Consider the following 17,597-nt stretch of genomic DNA (forward strand, 5'->3'; position numbering starts at 1 on the left):
ATTGTTTTATCATTGTAATTATCTGGCTGGTATCTGCATAACAGATACAAATATTTCACTATCTTAAAGGACTTTTTCATTTGTTTCCTTTCTCAAAATACTACTGTAAGCAGTTTTAGTTCTCTTTTCATTGATTAAAAACGTGCGCCTTTACCTCCCTGGGACGTCACCTCTCATAGTTCACACGATAGACTTCAGTGTCTGACACTGCACCACAAAGCTGACATGAGTTCTTCTTAACGTTCTTTAGTGATGAGGTTCATTTAAATGGTGAAATACTTATTACAGAAAAGAACTCAACATTTAGTCTTAACACAAAGTTCATTACCTATATAGTCTATAATATATGATGATCATCTTATAACTCTCTGCTCTAATCTATTACCCAAACAGTATTCAAATACTTCGGTATTCTTGAAAATAATCCTTAAATTCACACTTACAATTAAACTACTATTATTATTGTTATATAATGAACACTGTCCTGCCAAAATTATAACACTGTGTCTTATAAAGGTGATCCTGTAACTACTTTGAATAGTTTCCTATAATTTGGGGAAGTGGATAAATTGTAGATTCCATTAATAATTTTTGATCAAACTGTCAAGTCAATGAGGTTTTTCAGTGCCCTCATTTGATTCTTTTAATTTATTTTTTATATATGAGTATACTATTGCTGTCTTCAGACATACCAGAAGAGAGCACAGGATTCCATTACAGATGGTTGTAAGCCACCACATGGTTTCTGAAAACTAAACTCAGGACCTCTGAAAGAGAAGTCACTGCTCTTAACCACTGAGCCATCTCTCTAGCCCTAAAGATTTATTTGTTTATGTACTATATTTTTTTTCTTTTGCCTTCAGGCTCATCTGCATGCTAGAAGAAGGTATCAGATCCCATGGGACTAGAGTTATAGAAGTTGTGAGCAACCTTGCAGGTGCAGGGAATTGAACTCAGGACCTCTGGAAGAACAGCCAGTGCTCTTAACCATTGAGCCATCTCTCCAGTCCTTATTTCATTTTTAAGTGAATATATGGTACATATAAGGAAAACTTCCCTCATCATTTTAATAAAAGGCAATCATAACATGATATATCAATGCATGAGCAGAAGAGCTCTACTCATTCAAGAGTGAGTCCTAATAAAGGAAGATTCAAGTTAAAAGGCTTGATTCAAGTTATCACTCAGATTTAACTCTTATTGTTCTTACAAATAGATCATGCCTAGCTGACATCTTTAGAAGAAGGGTGGCCAGCAAACAAATTTCAAAAGTGTTTAAGAAAAAAAAGAAAGGTGAGAATAGGCACAATCTATTGAAATGACAACTGTTCAATGAAATATTAAACAGTCAGCTAAACTTATTATAAAGACTATACAACAGAAGAAACATTAACTATTAATGTGAAAATAAATAATATTGTTCAATTAGGGTAACATTTAAAAGCTAGCAGTTTGAAGAAGATATACATAAAAAAAAATAGAGTAAATAAACTGCTGAACTACCTCAAAACACAAAGCATACAAGGTAAGAAACTGAATGTAAGTTTTACCTTGGGCTAGTCTTTCAAGTCGCTTTCCATGTTCTGGAGGTATAGCATACCTAAAATGTTAAGAAGAAAAAAATGTATGTTTAAAACAGTTTACCTAGTTTCTGAAGGGTATTTAGTCTAAATATCTTCATTTACAAAAACTGAACACTAACTGCACTTAAATGAACTAAGTAGAAAACAAGAAATAGTAAAAGCCTGTCCCTCAGACCCAGAAATGAAGAAAAATGAACATAAACTTCCTATTTAAATGTCACAAATCACCAGTAATTTAAAGCCTACAGAACAGATGTTCAAGACTAGTGAACCCTTGTCTAAGCCTGGAGACAACCCACTAACCACAACATTTCTATGTAGTGTAGATATTTCTGGACATGGGTACTCTTATTTGTTTAGAAGCTGGTGCAGTTTGGCATTATTTCATAGAAAACATTGGTTACTATCTTTGTAATTCTTTATCATATTTATTGTGGATGCATATGTATGTATGCACATGTGCATATATGTGTATAAAGGTCACAGGATAACTTTATGGGGTTGTTTCTCTCCTTCTATCAAGTTAGTTTCTAGAGATCAAACTCAGCTTTTCAGACTTAGTGGCAAGCATCTCTACCCAGTCAGCCATCTCACTGACATGGTTGTTGTCTTTTAAATGTAGCTTGCTTGTATTTGTTTATTTTATGGGGATATGACTTTTAAAATCCTAATCATATATTTTATGCCCTAAAGAACAGAAATATTCATCTAAATTTCCAAGTGCAGTGATTCTCAGTCTTCCTAATGCTGTGACTCTAATAGTTCCTCATTGCTGTGGTGACTGCCTTCACCATAAAATTATGTTCAATGCTACTTTACAATTGTCTTTTTTCTACTGTTAAGAACTGTGATGTAAGTATTCTTGGAGATAGAGGTTTGCCAAATGGGTCACAACACACAAGTTGTGTGTTGTGTCCTAGTGCTTCAAACATGAAGTAACTGAATTATTTGTTGAATTTTGAACTGAAAATTTCATAATATGCTGTACAATACTAAATTTTAAAGGCACTTCAATGAAAAACATTTGATATTGTCTTAGTTGGGGTTTTATATTGCTGTGACAAAACATTATGACCAAAAAAGCAAGTTGGGGAGGAAAGGGTATATTCAGCTTACATTTTCCCATTGCTGTTCAATCACCAAAAAGTCTGGATAGGAACTTAAACACTGCAGGAACCTGAAGACAGGAGCTGATGCAGAGGGCCATGGAGGTATGCTGCTTACTAGCTTGCTTCCTCTGGCATTCTCAGCTTGCTTTCTTATTGAACTCAGTACATCACCCCAAGAATAGTGCTACCCACCTTGATTTGGATTGAGAAAATACCTTACAGCTGAATCTCATGGAAGTATTTCCTCATATCTAACTGATATGTTTACATGTTATAAACATATCTAATAATCATTGAATGAGTTAAGTGAGATGATATACTGCTTTTAAACATAAAGATTTCCTGCTTACTAGAACAATATATAATAAATACAAATTTGTTTTTACTGATACACACACACCCTGTATGGCTGCCCAAATGAGCTGGGTGTGAAGAGATATTTATATACCCATATTACTCTAAGCAACTAGCAAGGTTAAATTCTCTCAATTTCAAATGTAATCATCAGTTCACAGAAAAAAACAAGGGCATTCATTTGTTGAAAAGAGAAAAGGGAAAGTTAACATTGTTCTATCCCACATCTGATCCTCAATTTACTTCTAGTGTATAAACCACTCTCCTTAGATACTCTTCTACCACCTTATCTGGGTGACCTTATTAGCACAAACTTCTACTTGGCTGGGTGTACTATTTTGGAGAGATTATCTATTTAATTGGGTCTGTTTTTCTTTTTATATTCAGAATAATGTCTTGGTCTATTTCTGAACTCTCTAAGAAACCCAATTCATATTATAATCATAAATCAATTCAAATAAAATTCCTATGATGTAATCAAACATTGCTACAGTTTAATATTCTCTGAAATCATTAAAGAGTGAAAAATCTTACCACCATTGCCCACAGAGAAAAATGAAATATTGCCCAAGTAAAGCTAAATCGTCATATTGATAGTAATTCTATGGTAGCAGTCAGCATACTACAAGGTAAAAATGAATTCTGGAAGGCATTTTCATTGTCCTGCTATAGAGAGTATTGGCAGGAGCTGTGCTTACATGGATAAAATGTGTCTCCTTACTGATGAAGGCACACTGACAAGATATTACAGGTACAATTCCTTTAAAGGTAGTACTGATTAGATACTGAATTTTCATTTCATTTTCATTTTAATCCAGTATCTTCACTTGTTTTAAATTTTTCTTATTTTCAAAGTCAATAAAACAGAATCCCTTCTAAGTATATCTTTGAGTGATTTATTTTTTAAAAAATTGGAAATTTTAGTCAATACTTTAAGGATTTTCTCCATTTACAACGATGCTTGCTATAGGTTTATTGTATATTGCTTTTATGTTGAGAGATGTCCCCTGTATCCCTGTTTCCTGCAGAACTTTTATCATAGAAATGAAGTATTCTGAGGACTTTTCTGCATTTAGAAACAACCAAAGACTGCATAACAAGCTACAATAAGACTATGCACAAACCCTCATATCAACGCTGGATAAGGGAATCAATCCTGTAGAAGAAAAAGGTTCACTAGAGCATGCAAAAGAATCAAAGACAACCAAACCCTCTCCCACTGTTAGGAGTACCACAAATATGAGATGGGTCAGCTGTTAAAGGCCATGCTCACTACTTTAATGAAAGTTATGAATCTATTACATCACTGATTTTCCCTCAATTAAACTTTGGTAGGTCATTTACCAAGAAATTTATCCATTTCTTCTTCCTTATGATTGTCTGAGTTTCCTTGGTGTCTGCTGTAATGTTCTCTCTTTAATTTATAATTTTATTTAACTAGATTGTATTTTCTTTCAGTTAATTTGAAAAAAAGAAAGTCAATCTTCATCTTTTCAAAGAACCAACTCAAAATTACATTGAATCTTTACGTCTTGCTACTACTTCTATTTCTATTTCAACCCTTGATTTTGATGAGCATTTCCTATCTACTTTTGGAAAATGTTATTCGTCTTCTTCTTCGCTGGCCTTTTGGTTCATGTTATTAATTTGAGATCTTTCACTGTTCTTAATATAGGAACATAGTTTTACAAAATTTCATTTTATGACTGTTCATTTGAATTTCTTTCATAGAGTTTGGAATGTTATGTTTTCATTTTCAGTCAATACTCGGAATTTAATATCATTTGCACACACCCTCAGCATAGTACTTCCAGTTTAGCTAACATACTAAGACAAGTGAAGGAGACAGAGAAGATACAAATGAGAAAGTAATCAAAGTATCCTTATATGTGGATGACATGATTCTATACATACAGTGTGAAGGAGAGAGTGGAAAGAGTCTGTGAGAGTGAAAAAGAACCAGTGTTGTCTGGACACTGCAGGACAGCTGCATATACAAACTCGCAGTGTTTGTAACAGCCTAAATACATGTACAAGCCTAAACCAAATCAAACCCCTCCATGGAAAGGGGAGTTAGGCTGAGAAACTATTGGCATTTCTGAGCTCCTGGGAAAGAAAAGATCAATTTTCTGTGAATATGTTTCCACTGATAACTCCTTGTTTCAGTAAATGACCAACTCATCCAAAACTAGTTCAGCAGCACAAATTGACCTGGAGGGAATAGAGTGGGGGACTCCAAGTTGGGGTGTGAATGGAAGGAGGAGGATATCTGGGAAGATCTAGGGAAAGTAGAGTGTATATAGTCAAAACACACTGTACAAAATTCTCAAAAACTAGTGTTTATTAAAAAAAACAAAACAAAACAAAAAAAACTAGACTCACTGAGAGTACTGGTGCACATCTTTCATCCCAAAACCCAGGAGACAGAAGCAGGCAGATCTGTATGAGTTCAGTGCCAGCCTGGTCTACATAGAGATTTTCAGAGCTGTCAATGTAGAAACCTGTCTCAAAAAAAACATAGAAAGGGACTTAAAATAGTATCAGTCAAGTAAGGTGGAGAACAAAAAATATTATAGTTTTAACTGAACGGTATTAGATTGACATTGAAAGCTCTTGGCAGAAAAAGCTAAATTTTACAAAGCATACTACATAACTCCATTCACTGCTGGCTCAAATCTTCTGTGAAGTGTCCTTTTTATGCCTCCTTCAAAGTTACCTTCAGACCACTTACTTGCTTACTAGTCCTGCTCAAAGCAGAGCTTCTTTGCTTCAGACTAGTCCTTCAGTATCTCCTTAGTGTCTTTAATTGTCCTAGAACTTTCAATAATGTACTTAGAAACATGCTTTTACTAACCAGAACTGTCACTGCTACCAAAGCAGTCACCACTGCTCTCTCATACTCATATTTCTATCAGGCAAAGCTTCTACTCATACGAAGCGCCCAGGGTCACAAAAACCCCTTCCAGGTTAATAAAAAGACCTAAAACAGGGAGGGGTGCCCCCTCTTCTCTCTAGCTCCTTTATTTATAGTTCTGCTAGGTGATATTTTACTCATAATCATGGCGTATAAAACAAGCCAAAGATTTTATGGTCAATTTGTAGTGGTTCATCCTAATATGATGCCCTCCACTTTTACAGCCACAAACTTGTATGTTTGACTTATGCTCTACAGTTCAGAAAAAGCTGAAAAGCACAAGAGTCAACCAATAAATATGATTGCAGTCTATCACAGCTAACATTTATTCAGCATTTACAACACAACAGTGTGTGCTGACACAGCAATATGTTTTCTATTGCCTGTTGTTATTAATGAGAAAGTCCCGGCAATAGGTCATCGTTTCAGTTTGAAACACAAAGGATGAAATAGCTGGTTCCCTACTCAAATCTGTTTAATAGCCATTCCCAGCTTCATGTTCCATTACAATGTCCCCAAGGATGACTGTAAAGGAGACAATAGGAAAGGTGTGACCTTCTTCAAGGACACATTCACCTTTAAAATAATCATCAAAGAACAAAGAACAAAGCCCTCAATCTCCTTCCTAAAGGGAGCTGTAATTTGAGAGAGTTGATGTTTCTTATTTCTCAATATAAAAGCATGAGTCAAAAAATAATATACTTAACGGTACCTTTCATAAGATTCAAATTCTCTAATATATTTCATTTACAATAATTATAGCATATTCCTAATAAATTTTATCAAAAAAAATGACCAGTTGTAGATCCCAGAGATATGATTGTTACAACTTCAAATTTATTTAATTTATTATATGAGTAGACTACAGCTATCTGAAGACATACCAGAAGAGGGCACCTGACACCATTAGAGATGGCTGTGAGCCACCATGTGGTTTCTGGGAATTGAATTCAGGACTTCTGGAAGAGCAATCAGTGCTCTTAACTGCTGAGCTATCTCTCTAGGCCCCAGATGATGTCCTCTTACAAGATTCTCACTCCACATCACTGACATCCAAAGCTCACATCCCTTCTAGAAGAATATACTCCCTGAAGGAAGAATGTGAAGGTGAAGGTGAAGGTGAAGGTGAAGGATGTGTGGGACAACTTGAGTATAAAGGCCGGATCCTGTTGTCTCATCCTAGGTCATTCTGAAGGGTTTTGGCAGGCTGTCTATAGAATCTTCCCAGGACTCGAACACTGCTCAACTGTTCTTTCCGCCCAGTGCAACCTTCCTTTCTTCTCATAGGTATCACTCTTCAGAGACTACCCTGAAACTAAATGGCACACAAAACTCAAAATAGCCTTCCCACACCATCTGAGCTGCAATAATAATGAACATAACATCTTTGCAGGAAATAGCAGACCTAAAAATGAATAGGCTGGACATCTATAAATATGGCATGGAATAAGATACATAAGCTGAGGGCTTGGAAAGTATAATACATCATAAGCCCAGAGAAAAGAAATCCAGTATAACCTAACCCTTATCCCTATACAACCTCTGAGATAAAAAAAAAAGAAAGAAAGAAAGAAAGAAAGAAAGAAAGAAAGAAAGAAAGAAAGAAAGAAAAGAAAAGAAATTCCAACAGTAAGATGTATAGGCAGACAGGCACAGTGAAGAAAAATTAACCATCAAAAATACATTCTTTTCACTTCCAGTCTGGGCCCGAGCACAGAGCAGATCCTAGGCGGCAGCTCTGTAACCAACCTGACAAAACCCAGAGGAAGAGGGCCTCCCAGGAGCTCTAACCCGGGCAGTATCTCAAGTAAGGACACAGCAACAGCCGCCCCAAACAGGGAGCAACTGGGACCCACTGGGACCCAGGAATTCACTCCTGGTCCGGAGCACTGGTTCCTTCCGGTCTCCACCTGAGCACTGAGTGGATCTTGGGCCTCAGCTTTAACCCAAGCCGCAAAACCCATCCCAAACAGTTCTGACACAACCAAGATAATAGTTAAGACAGGTCCCAGTCAGAGACAGCACAGATAGCACCAAGCAGAACCAGATGGCGAAAGGCAAGTGTAAGAACATAAGCATCAGCAACCCAACATACTTGGCATTATCAGAACCTAGTTCTCCCACACTAGAAAGTTCTGAACTCCCGATATCACGAGGAAAGGAAGAGCCAGATCTAAAATCACTTCTAATGATAATGATAGAGTACTAAAGAAGGACGTAAATAACACTCTCAAAGAATTTGAGGAGAACACAAGTAAACAGGTAGAAGCCCTTAAAGAGGAAACACAGAAATCCCTTAAAGAATTACAAAAGAACACAAACAGGTGAAGGAATTGAACAAAACCATTCAGGACATAAAAATGGAAGTAGAAACAATAAAGAAATCACAAAGGAAGACTATCACAGAGATAGACAATCTAGGAAAGACATCAGGAGTCGTAGACACAAGCATAACCAACAGAATACAAGAGACAGAAGAGAGAATCTCAGGTGCAGAAGATACCATAGAAAATATTGACACAACTGTCAAAGAAAACACAAAATGCAAAAATTTCTTAACACAAAACATCCAAGAAATCCAGGACACACTGAGGAGACCAAACCTAAGGATAATAGGTATAGAAGAGAGTGAAGATTCCCAACTTAAAGAGCCAATAAATATCTTCAACAAAATTATAGAAGAAAACTTCCCTAACCTAAGGAACGAGATGCCCATAAACATACAAGAATCCTACAGAACACCAAATAGACTAGATCAGAAAAGAAATACCTCCCATCACATAATAATCAAAACACAAAATGCACAAAACAATTTATTTTAAAAGCAGTAAAGGGGAAAGGCCAAGTAACATATAAAGGCAGACCTATCAGAATTACACCTGACTTCTCACTAGAGACTATAAAAGCCAGAAGATCCTGGACACAAGTCATACAGACCCTAAGAGAACATAAATGCCAGCCCAGGCTACTATACCCAGCAAAACTCTCAATTACCATAGATGGAGAAACAAAGATATTCCATGACAAAGCCAAATTTACACAATATCTTTCCACAAACCCAGCACTACAAAGGATAATAGCAGGAAAGCTCCAATACAAGGAGGGAAATTATACCCTAGAAAGAGCAAGTAAAAAATCCTCTTCCAACAAACTGAAAAGAAGATAACCACACAAAGAATGTCTCCACTATTAGCAAAAATAACAGGAAGCAACAATCCCCTCTCCTTAATATCTCTTAATATAAATGGTCTCAATTCCCCAATAAAAAGGCATAGGCTAACGGACTGGATACCTAAACAGGACCCAGCATTTTGCTGCATACAGGAAACCCACCTCAGCGACAAAGACAGACACTACCTTAGAGTAAAAGGGTTGAAAACAATTTTCCAAGCAAATGGCCCTAAGAAACAAGCGGGAGTAGCCATTCTAATACCGAATAAAGTTGACTTTCAACTTAAAGCTATCAAAAAGGATAAGGAAGGACATTTCATACTTGTCAAAGGAAAAGTCAACCAACATGAACTCTCAATTCTCAATATCTATACGCCAAATACAAGAGCACCCACTTTCATAAAAGAAACCTTCCTAAAGCTCAAAGCATACATTGCACCTCACACAATAATAGTGGGAGACTTCAACACCGAGCTCTCAGCAATGGACAGATCATGGAAACAGAAACTAAACAGAGACACAGCGAAACTAACAGAAGTTACGAACAAAATGGACTTAACAGATATCTATAGAACATTTCACCCTAAAGCAAAAGAATATACCTTTTTCTCAGCACCTCATGGTACCTTCTCCAACAGTGACCATATAATTGGTCACAAAACAGACCTCAACAGATACAAAAAAATAGAAATAAACCCATGCATCCTATCAGATTACCATGGTCTAAGGCTGGTCTTCAATAATGACAAAGACAATGGAAAGCCCACAACACATGGAAACTGAACAACACCCTACTCATTGATAATATGGTCAGGGAAGAAAAAAAGAAAGAAATTAAAGACTTTTTAGAATTTAATGAAAATGATGACACATCATACCAAAACCTATGGGATACAATGAAAGCAGTGCTAAGAGGAAAACTCATAGCTCTAAGTGCATACAGAAAGAAACTGGAGAGAGCACACACTAACAACTTGACTGAACAACTAAAAGCTCTAGAACAAAAAGAAGCTAATACACCCAAGAAGAGTAGATGGCAGGAAATAATCAAAACCAGGGCTGAAATCAACCAAATAGAAACAGAAAGAACGATACAAAGAATCAACAAAACCAGGAGCTGGTTCTTTGAGAAAATCAACAAGATAGATAAACCCTTAGCCAGACTAATCAGAGGGCAGAGAGACAGTATTCAAATTAATAAAATCAGAACTGAAAAGGGTGACATAACAACAGAAACCAAAGAAATTTAAAAAGTCATCAGATACTACTACAAAAACCTATACTCAACAAAATTAGAAAATCTGGATGAAATGGACAATTTTCTAGACAAACACCAGTTACCAATGTTAAATCAGGACCAGATAAACCATCTAAACAGTCCCATAACCACAAAAGAAATAGAAGCAATCATTAAAAGTCTCCTCACAAAAAAAAGTCCGGGACCAAACAGTTTTAGTGCAGATTCTATGAGACCTTCAAAGAAGACCTAATACCAATTCTCTTCAAACTATTCCACAAAATAGAAACAGAAGGAACACTACCCAGTTCATTCGATGAAGCCACAATTACACTCATACCTAAACCACACAAAGACCCAACAAAGAAAGAGAACTTCAGACCAATCTCCCTTATGAACGTTCATGCAAAAATACTCAATAAAATTCTAGCAAACCGAATCCAAACATCAAAACAATTATCCATTATGATCAAGTAGGCTTTATCCCAGGAATGCAGGGTTGGTTCAACATATGGAAATCCATCAATGTAATCCACCATATAAACAAACTCTAAGAAAAAAAAACATAAGATCATATGACTTGATGCTGAGAAAGCATTTGACAAAATTCAATATCCCTTCATGGTAAAAGTCTTGGAAAGATCAAGAATTCAAGGTCCATACCTAAACATAGTAAAAGCAATATACAGCAAACCAGTAGCCAACATCAAACTAAATGGAGAGAAACTTGAAGCAATCCCACTAAAATCAGGGACTAGACAAGGATACCCACTCTCCCCCTACCTATTCAATATAGTACTAGAAGTCCTAGCCAGAGCAATTAGGCAACACAAGGAGATCGAAGGGATACAAATTGGAAAGGAAGAAGTCAAAATTTCACTATTTGCAGATGATATGAGAGTATACTTAAGTGACCCCAAAACTTCCACCAGAGAACTCCTAAACCTGATAAACAACTTTAGCAAAGTGGCTGGATATAAAATTAACTCAAGCAAATCAGTAGCCTTCCTCTACTCAAAAGATAAACTGGCTAAGAAAGAAATTATGGAAATGACACCCTTCACAATAGTCACAAATAATATAAAATACCTTGGTGTGAATCTAATCAAGCAAGTAAAAGACCTGTATGACAAGAACTTCAAACCCCTGAAGAAAGACATCGAAACAGATCTCAGAAGATGGGAAGATCACCCATGTTCATGGATTGGAAGGAATAATATAGTAAAAATGGCTACCTTGACGAAAGCAATCTACAGATTCAATGCAATCTCCATCAAAATTCCCACTCAATTCTTCACAGAGATAGAAAGAGCAATCTTAAAATTCATTTGGAATAACAAAAAACCCAGGATAGAGAAAACTACTCTCAACAATAAAAGAACTTCTGGGAGAATCATCAGCCCTGATTTCAAGCTGTACTACAAAGCAATAGTGATAAAAACTGCATGGTATTGGAATAGAATAGAAGACCCAGAAATGAACCCCCGTACCTATGGTCACTTGATCTTTGACAAAGGAGCTAAAACTATCCAGTGGAAAAAAGACAGCATTTTCAACAAATGGTTCTGGTCCAACTGGAGGTCAGCATATAGAAGAATGCGAATTGATCCATACTTATCTCCTTGTACAAAGCTCAATTCCAAGTGGATCAAGAACTTCCACATAAAACCAGCTACACTGAAACTAATAGAAGAGAAACTGGAGAAAAGCCTGGAACTCACGGGCACAAAATAAAAGTTCCTGAACAGAACATCAATGACGTATGCTCTAAGATCAAGAATTGACAAATGGGACCTCATAAAACTACAAAGCTTCTGTAAAGCAAAGGACACAGTCAATAGGACAAAGCGGCAACCAACAGATTGGAAAAAGATCTTCACCATCCCTACATCTGATAGAGGGCTAAGATCCAAGGTATACAAAGAACTGAAGAAATTAGACTCTAGACAATCAAAGAACCTTATTAAAAAATGGGGCACAGAGCTGAACAAAGAATTCTCAACTGAGGAAGCTCAAATGGTTGAGAAGCACCTAAAGAAGTGTTCAGCATCCCTAGTCGTAAGGAAAATGCAAATGAAAACAACACTGAGCCCTTCTCTGGGGTTCCTGAGGGTCAAGCCTGACTGCATAGGGGTTGATGTCAAAAGCATCTCCTCTCCAGGAAAAAGACATTGGGATGGGTATGGCCCTCATGTCTCACTGGAGCCCTTCAATTACTGGAGGTCAGGCCTCTTTCCCCGCCTTGGCAAGGTTAGAATCGACACAGCCCTTCTATACTTAGAGAAGGGAGGAGATGTCAGGGGCAGCCCTGCCTATACACTGAAGGCCTAAAATCAGCCATAGGCCTAAAATCAGCAATAGGCCTGTCATACATGTATACTAACACCAAGTCTTGGGTCTCTGTGGAAAAACATTGAAACAGAGGGCTATAAGCTATTCTAAACAGGCAGCTTTTGTGGGAATTTACCAGCCTGAGTAGTCATAGATCTTGTAAATAGGTGGCCTTGGCGGATAATACCAACTTAGATAAGGACAAGTGAAACATAGGCAGAGTCACAGTGACATGTCCCCTGAACCTTCACTCAGCAGATACCATGTTCTGAAAGATATCTGTACACCTCCTGAACATCCAGGCTCCAGTGTCATCCCCTTCCCCACATCCTGCCTTTTTGTGTTTATAACCCCTGTGTGAATAAGTAAAAATTATGATTTTATTTAAAAAAAAAAGTGTGATAGAATATATATTCTTTTCAATCTAGAATTCTAAATAAGGTTCAGTAGCCACTTCTATGAACATTAATATCCTAGGGAATCATAAGCATAAAAGACGTGTCTGTCTGAAATCATTAATATAAAAGCCAGTGATATAAGTATAGAAAATTAACATTCAAGAAATTAGATTTCATATTTCTCAACCTCCTTAATATTTTTTGTGTATCTAACAATACGTTTTCCATGGAAGGGTAATTATGAAGTATTAGTTGATGAGTTTTTTAAAATTTTATAAAAACCTTTTTTTCATAATATCAACTCCAAAATATTCAACAGATAAAATAAACTAAATTTTCAAGTGTCAGATATGCAGACAACCTTCCCGCTCCCTAATGCGGGCTCATTGTCAACAACGCTATTCATGGAAAATCAGCAGCAGCCACTGCTGCATCTGACCCAATCTCCAAATACGACCTGGAATAAATAGCTATTTTTAAAAATGTAATTAAATTAAATGGAGTCAAAGACAAACATATGCCTTCACAAGCCCTAAGTCCTGAAACATAAACTGATAAAAATTAACAAACTTGGGATCATAGAGATAATGTGTACAAAACTACTAAAAACCCTACTATGCATGCTTCTATATAATGAAAGCCGTTTTCCCCTCCTTTTGTAAAATGAGATTAAACACCATGCATCTTTTAGAAATTGTTACTGAAACAGCAAGAGTAACAGTCTGAAAAGGATGTAGAGATGAAAAAATAAGCTATCTTGCTGATTTTCAAGTGTAATTCTTCATTCCCATAAAATACACATACATTTCATTAACTTCATCATTTTTCCCTGTGGATTCAGATTTGAGATTTAATATTTTACTTTCATGTAATAAGGCTTCTTGTGGTTTCTATAGGTGTGTTGATATAAGTCAATGCACAGCAAACAAGTCATTACAAGAATCCAAAAGAATTTGTATACAATTTACAATGTTTAAGGAAGTATAAAGAATATTTAATTAAACAGGTATGGTAGTGTGCCTCTCTTATTCTAGCACTAAGAACATGAGCACTGAAGGACTGCGAGTTCAAAGCTAAACTCAGTTAAACACTATGAGGTAAAAGCCTCAGCTACCTGATTCTGCTTGGGTATAGAGAGAATTCTGGAAGTTTGGATTCTTTAAAGCAGAAATATTATAATATGTTTAATCCCACGTGTGAGGATATGTGGCTGCTTTTGAGCAGCTGACTATAATTGGTCTTATGTTTAACAGAAGCATGGCTTTGCCAGCGGCAGATAGTTTCTGTGACCGTCTAACACATTTGGCATTCTGGGAACTTTTTAGAGGGTATATACATGCTAGAGCCTGACAGGTGGTTGGTGGTTGTAGGTTGTTCAGAGGGATTGTTTGTCGTTTGTAAGTTGTCATGCTCAAATAAGAAAAATTTTATTATAAAAATGTTTTAAAAAATTTTATTATACCTATTGATCTGTGCGGGGGAGGGTGTATGAAAGACATACAGAGACAGAGTCAGAGTTAGAGTCAGAATCAGAGTCAGAGAAGGCTGGAATAAATTGCTGGAGTTGGTTCTCGACTATGTGAGTTTGAGAGACAAAAACTCAAGCCATAAGCACTTTTACCCATTAAGCTATGTTACAGCACTAGTCCCATACATTTTTTTTTTAGAGCTATTTAGGAAAGTCTTTTATGGTTGTAGTCATCATATTTCAGATATGTTCTTGTTCTCTATAAACCAAATCTGAAAGCTTCTTACTCACTTTTTTAACCAAGTCTAGAAATGAAATATTCAAGTCACCATCTAAATTCTGTCATCTCTAGCAATTAACACTCTCACATGTAATGCTAGTAAGTGGAATTTTCTTTGCTCTGAAACTCCTATTCTACTAGATATAAAATTGCTGTGGAAAACTAAGACATACAGAAATTTAACTCCTGAGCATATATCCTCAGACAACGAACACTATAACTTGCCATAGACCCATATTTATTGGTGCTTTATATACTCTTAACAAGGAAATGGAGCCAATCTAATTGTCCATCAACAGATGAATAAATAGATAATAGAAACCTGGTACATTAATAAAACAGAAGACTATTCACCTCTAAAGAAAAATGAAATCACTAACTTTGTAGAATCATAGAAGGACTTAGAATGCATAATAATAAGTGAGGTCATATACTCTTAGAAAGAAAACAAGTATGTGTTCTCACTCACAAGTAGATCCTAGTCTTACGTGTGTGAATAGATATGCATGTGGGTATGGAATAGCATGAAGGAAGAAGAACAAGAAAGGGAAAATATTAGGACGTGGCGAGGAACTGAATACAGGTAAAAAACAGGAGTCAGAAAAGCAAGTATTGAGCTAGTTGAGTTCCTAGTTTCAATATAATCATAGATTTTTTTGGTGGTAGGAAAATAAATTAAAATGTATTTGATAAAGTGTAAAACCCAATGTGAAGTTTCCTAGAGTGGTTGCTTTCTGTATAGAAGTTGATTGAGATGTGTAGATTTTAGGTCCAAATAATTCTACTGTGTGATAATTTATTTGTAAGTTTTTTATAATAAAGTTTTAGTAAGTAAAAAAAATTCTTATGACCAATAAGATGTTCACTTTTGGTCTTACTAAAATAACATAAATTATACAAGGAGAAGTACTGGCAAGAAAGGGATGCGTATATGCAAATCATTCCAAAATGTTCTATCAAAGTGGAGTCTGGAAGAGGCTATTCTCTTCTTATGACACAAGTATTTCCATGTTGGAAAGTACCCCTGAAGGTCATCCAAACCATGGTATCTCCCATACTGACAAAAATATAAAACATGTGCTCCTGTCTGTATGTCAGCCTAATACATAAATTATAAAAAATCAAATACATGTTTGAAATTGAATACACCCTAAAAAAAATCAAAAAATTAACAGTATTACCAATAATTTAATAACTACAAAAAGGTAATGAATGTGTCATAAAAGTCAATTTACACTAATACATTTTAAAAGTCATTACTGAAAAAATAAAGGGGGGGGGGGGAATATCAGATGTTTCAAATCCCAGCATGTAGAAGGCAGAGGTGGAAAGGATCACTAAGAGCCTATATAATTTATCTAAGGAGCTCAGGCCGACTAGGGCTCTAGAACCAACCACATATCAAACCAGTTTGGAAGCTCATACTTGTAATTCCAGCATTCAGGCAACTCACTATGATTTAATGGCTACCCTGTAGTGAGAAGTAAAACCCTATCTTAATAAATAAATACACCATACAGCAACTTAAATCTGTTGCCAGTCTCCCCAATCCTATCTCCTATAGGGTGCTAACAGGCCCCCCGATTCATTTTTCCTGTCCTTCTAACCCACACATAACATACCAACTGAGGCTTGTCACGAAGAGATCCAATAGGTTATCAAGGTTATTTAAGTCGCTACGTACAGGAAGTCAGGTTTTCATGCCTATCTCATGCGTAACTGCTAAGAAATGTTCAAGACGTAAAGGTGCATCACTAACTACTGAGACCAAGATTATTTATCAATCCACAGCTTACAAAATGCCCACAGCAAACAACTGGGCTTGAAGCTGCTTCCTCAAAAGAAGGATAATATGATTACAACCCAAAACTTCCTTACACTCATTCTATCAAAGAAGTAAATTCTCATCAATAATGAACAACAATCAGTGATTCACAACTCTAATGGATGTGAATATTAAACAAGTGACTTGCCAAGACTTGGGCTCCCCAAAGTGGAGATAATTAATACTGTAGAGATCCATGTCCTCGGTGTGCCACGCAAACGTTGTTTTCCACATTCCAAAATAGAGGTAAGGGGTATTCACACCCTCAATAGAAATACCGCACTCTTCTTCAACCACATCCAAGACCGTATTTAGGCGAGCTATATTCCACTCATCCACACCCTAGAGGCAAGAGCAAAATCAAATGTTAGTAAATGAAAAATAGTACCTACTAATCAAATAGCTATTCATCAGGTACCACAACACTGTGCATTTTATTATTTAAAAATGGAAAATATAGCACATATTCAAAAGTTACATTAAACTATTATTAGAATTATTCTAAAATTACTATCAACACATTTTATATATAATTATCAAGGTAAAATTGCATCCAATAACTGCATGATTCTCAATGAAATGAAAGGATTAATAATAGTAGTTGCTGGGGGCCAGCCCCGGTGGAGGGCCTTCTTTCTTGTCAGTTCTTCTGGAGGCAGCTGAAGGGGAAGAGCGTTGGCAGAGAGTAAGACTTTGTCTTACTGAGATATTTAGGATTGCTGTATAATAATAAAAAGTTTATTTATCTAAGTCTAAGCTGACCTGCCTTCTGAGTTCCTCTGAGACCAGAAACTGTACTCTCTGGTACTTAGCACCTCATCTTAAAAGAACAGGAGATAAAGGATTAATTGCTAGAGCCTCTCCCTTTTGTCATGATGCCTCTTACTTGTCAGGCTAGGGGGAAGTTTGGAGCAATAAACATCTATT

The 17,597-nt window shown here is 36.2% G+C and overlaps 1 protein-coding gene across 3 annotated transcripts in view; it reads right to left on the minus strand.

The window, feature by feature from the left end:
• The window catches only part of Kdm4c (lysine demethylase 4C), a 171,482-nt gene that overhangs the window by 113,277 nt on the left and 40,608 nt on the right, over positions 1–17,597 (minus strand). For 2 of the 3 annotated variants that reach the window (XM_028754608.1, XM_028754609.1), the window contains exons 5-6: positions 16,819–17,012; positions 1,551–1,600 (exon numbers count right to left, since the gene is read on the minus strand). In XM_028754608.1, the coding sequence (XP_028610441.1) occupies positions 1,551–1,600; positions 16,819–17,012 (244 nt within the window). Of the gene's footprint in view, positions 1–1,550; positions 1,601–5,428; positions 5,473–16,818; positions 17,013–17,597 lie in introns of those variants that run through there. The other variant, XM_028754610.1, reaches the window with a different exon arrangement.

The sequence above is a fragment of the Grammomys surdaster genome, unplaced genomic scaffold (genome assembly GCF_004785775.1).
Source record: "Grammomys surdaster isolate TR1022 unplaced genomic scaffold, NIH_TR_1.0 126029, whole genome shotgun sequence".
Lineage (NCBI taxonomy): Eukaryota > Metazoa > Chordata > Mammalia > Rodentia > Muridae > Grammomys > Grammomys surdaster.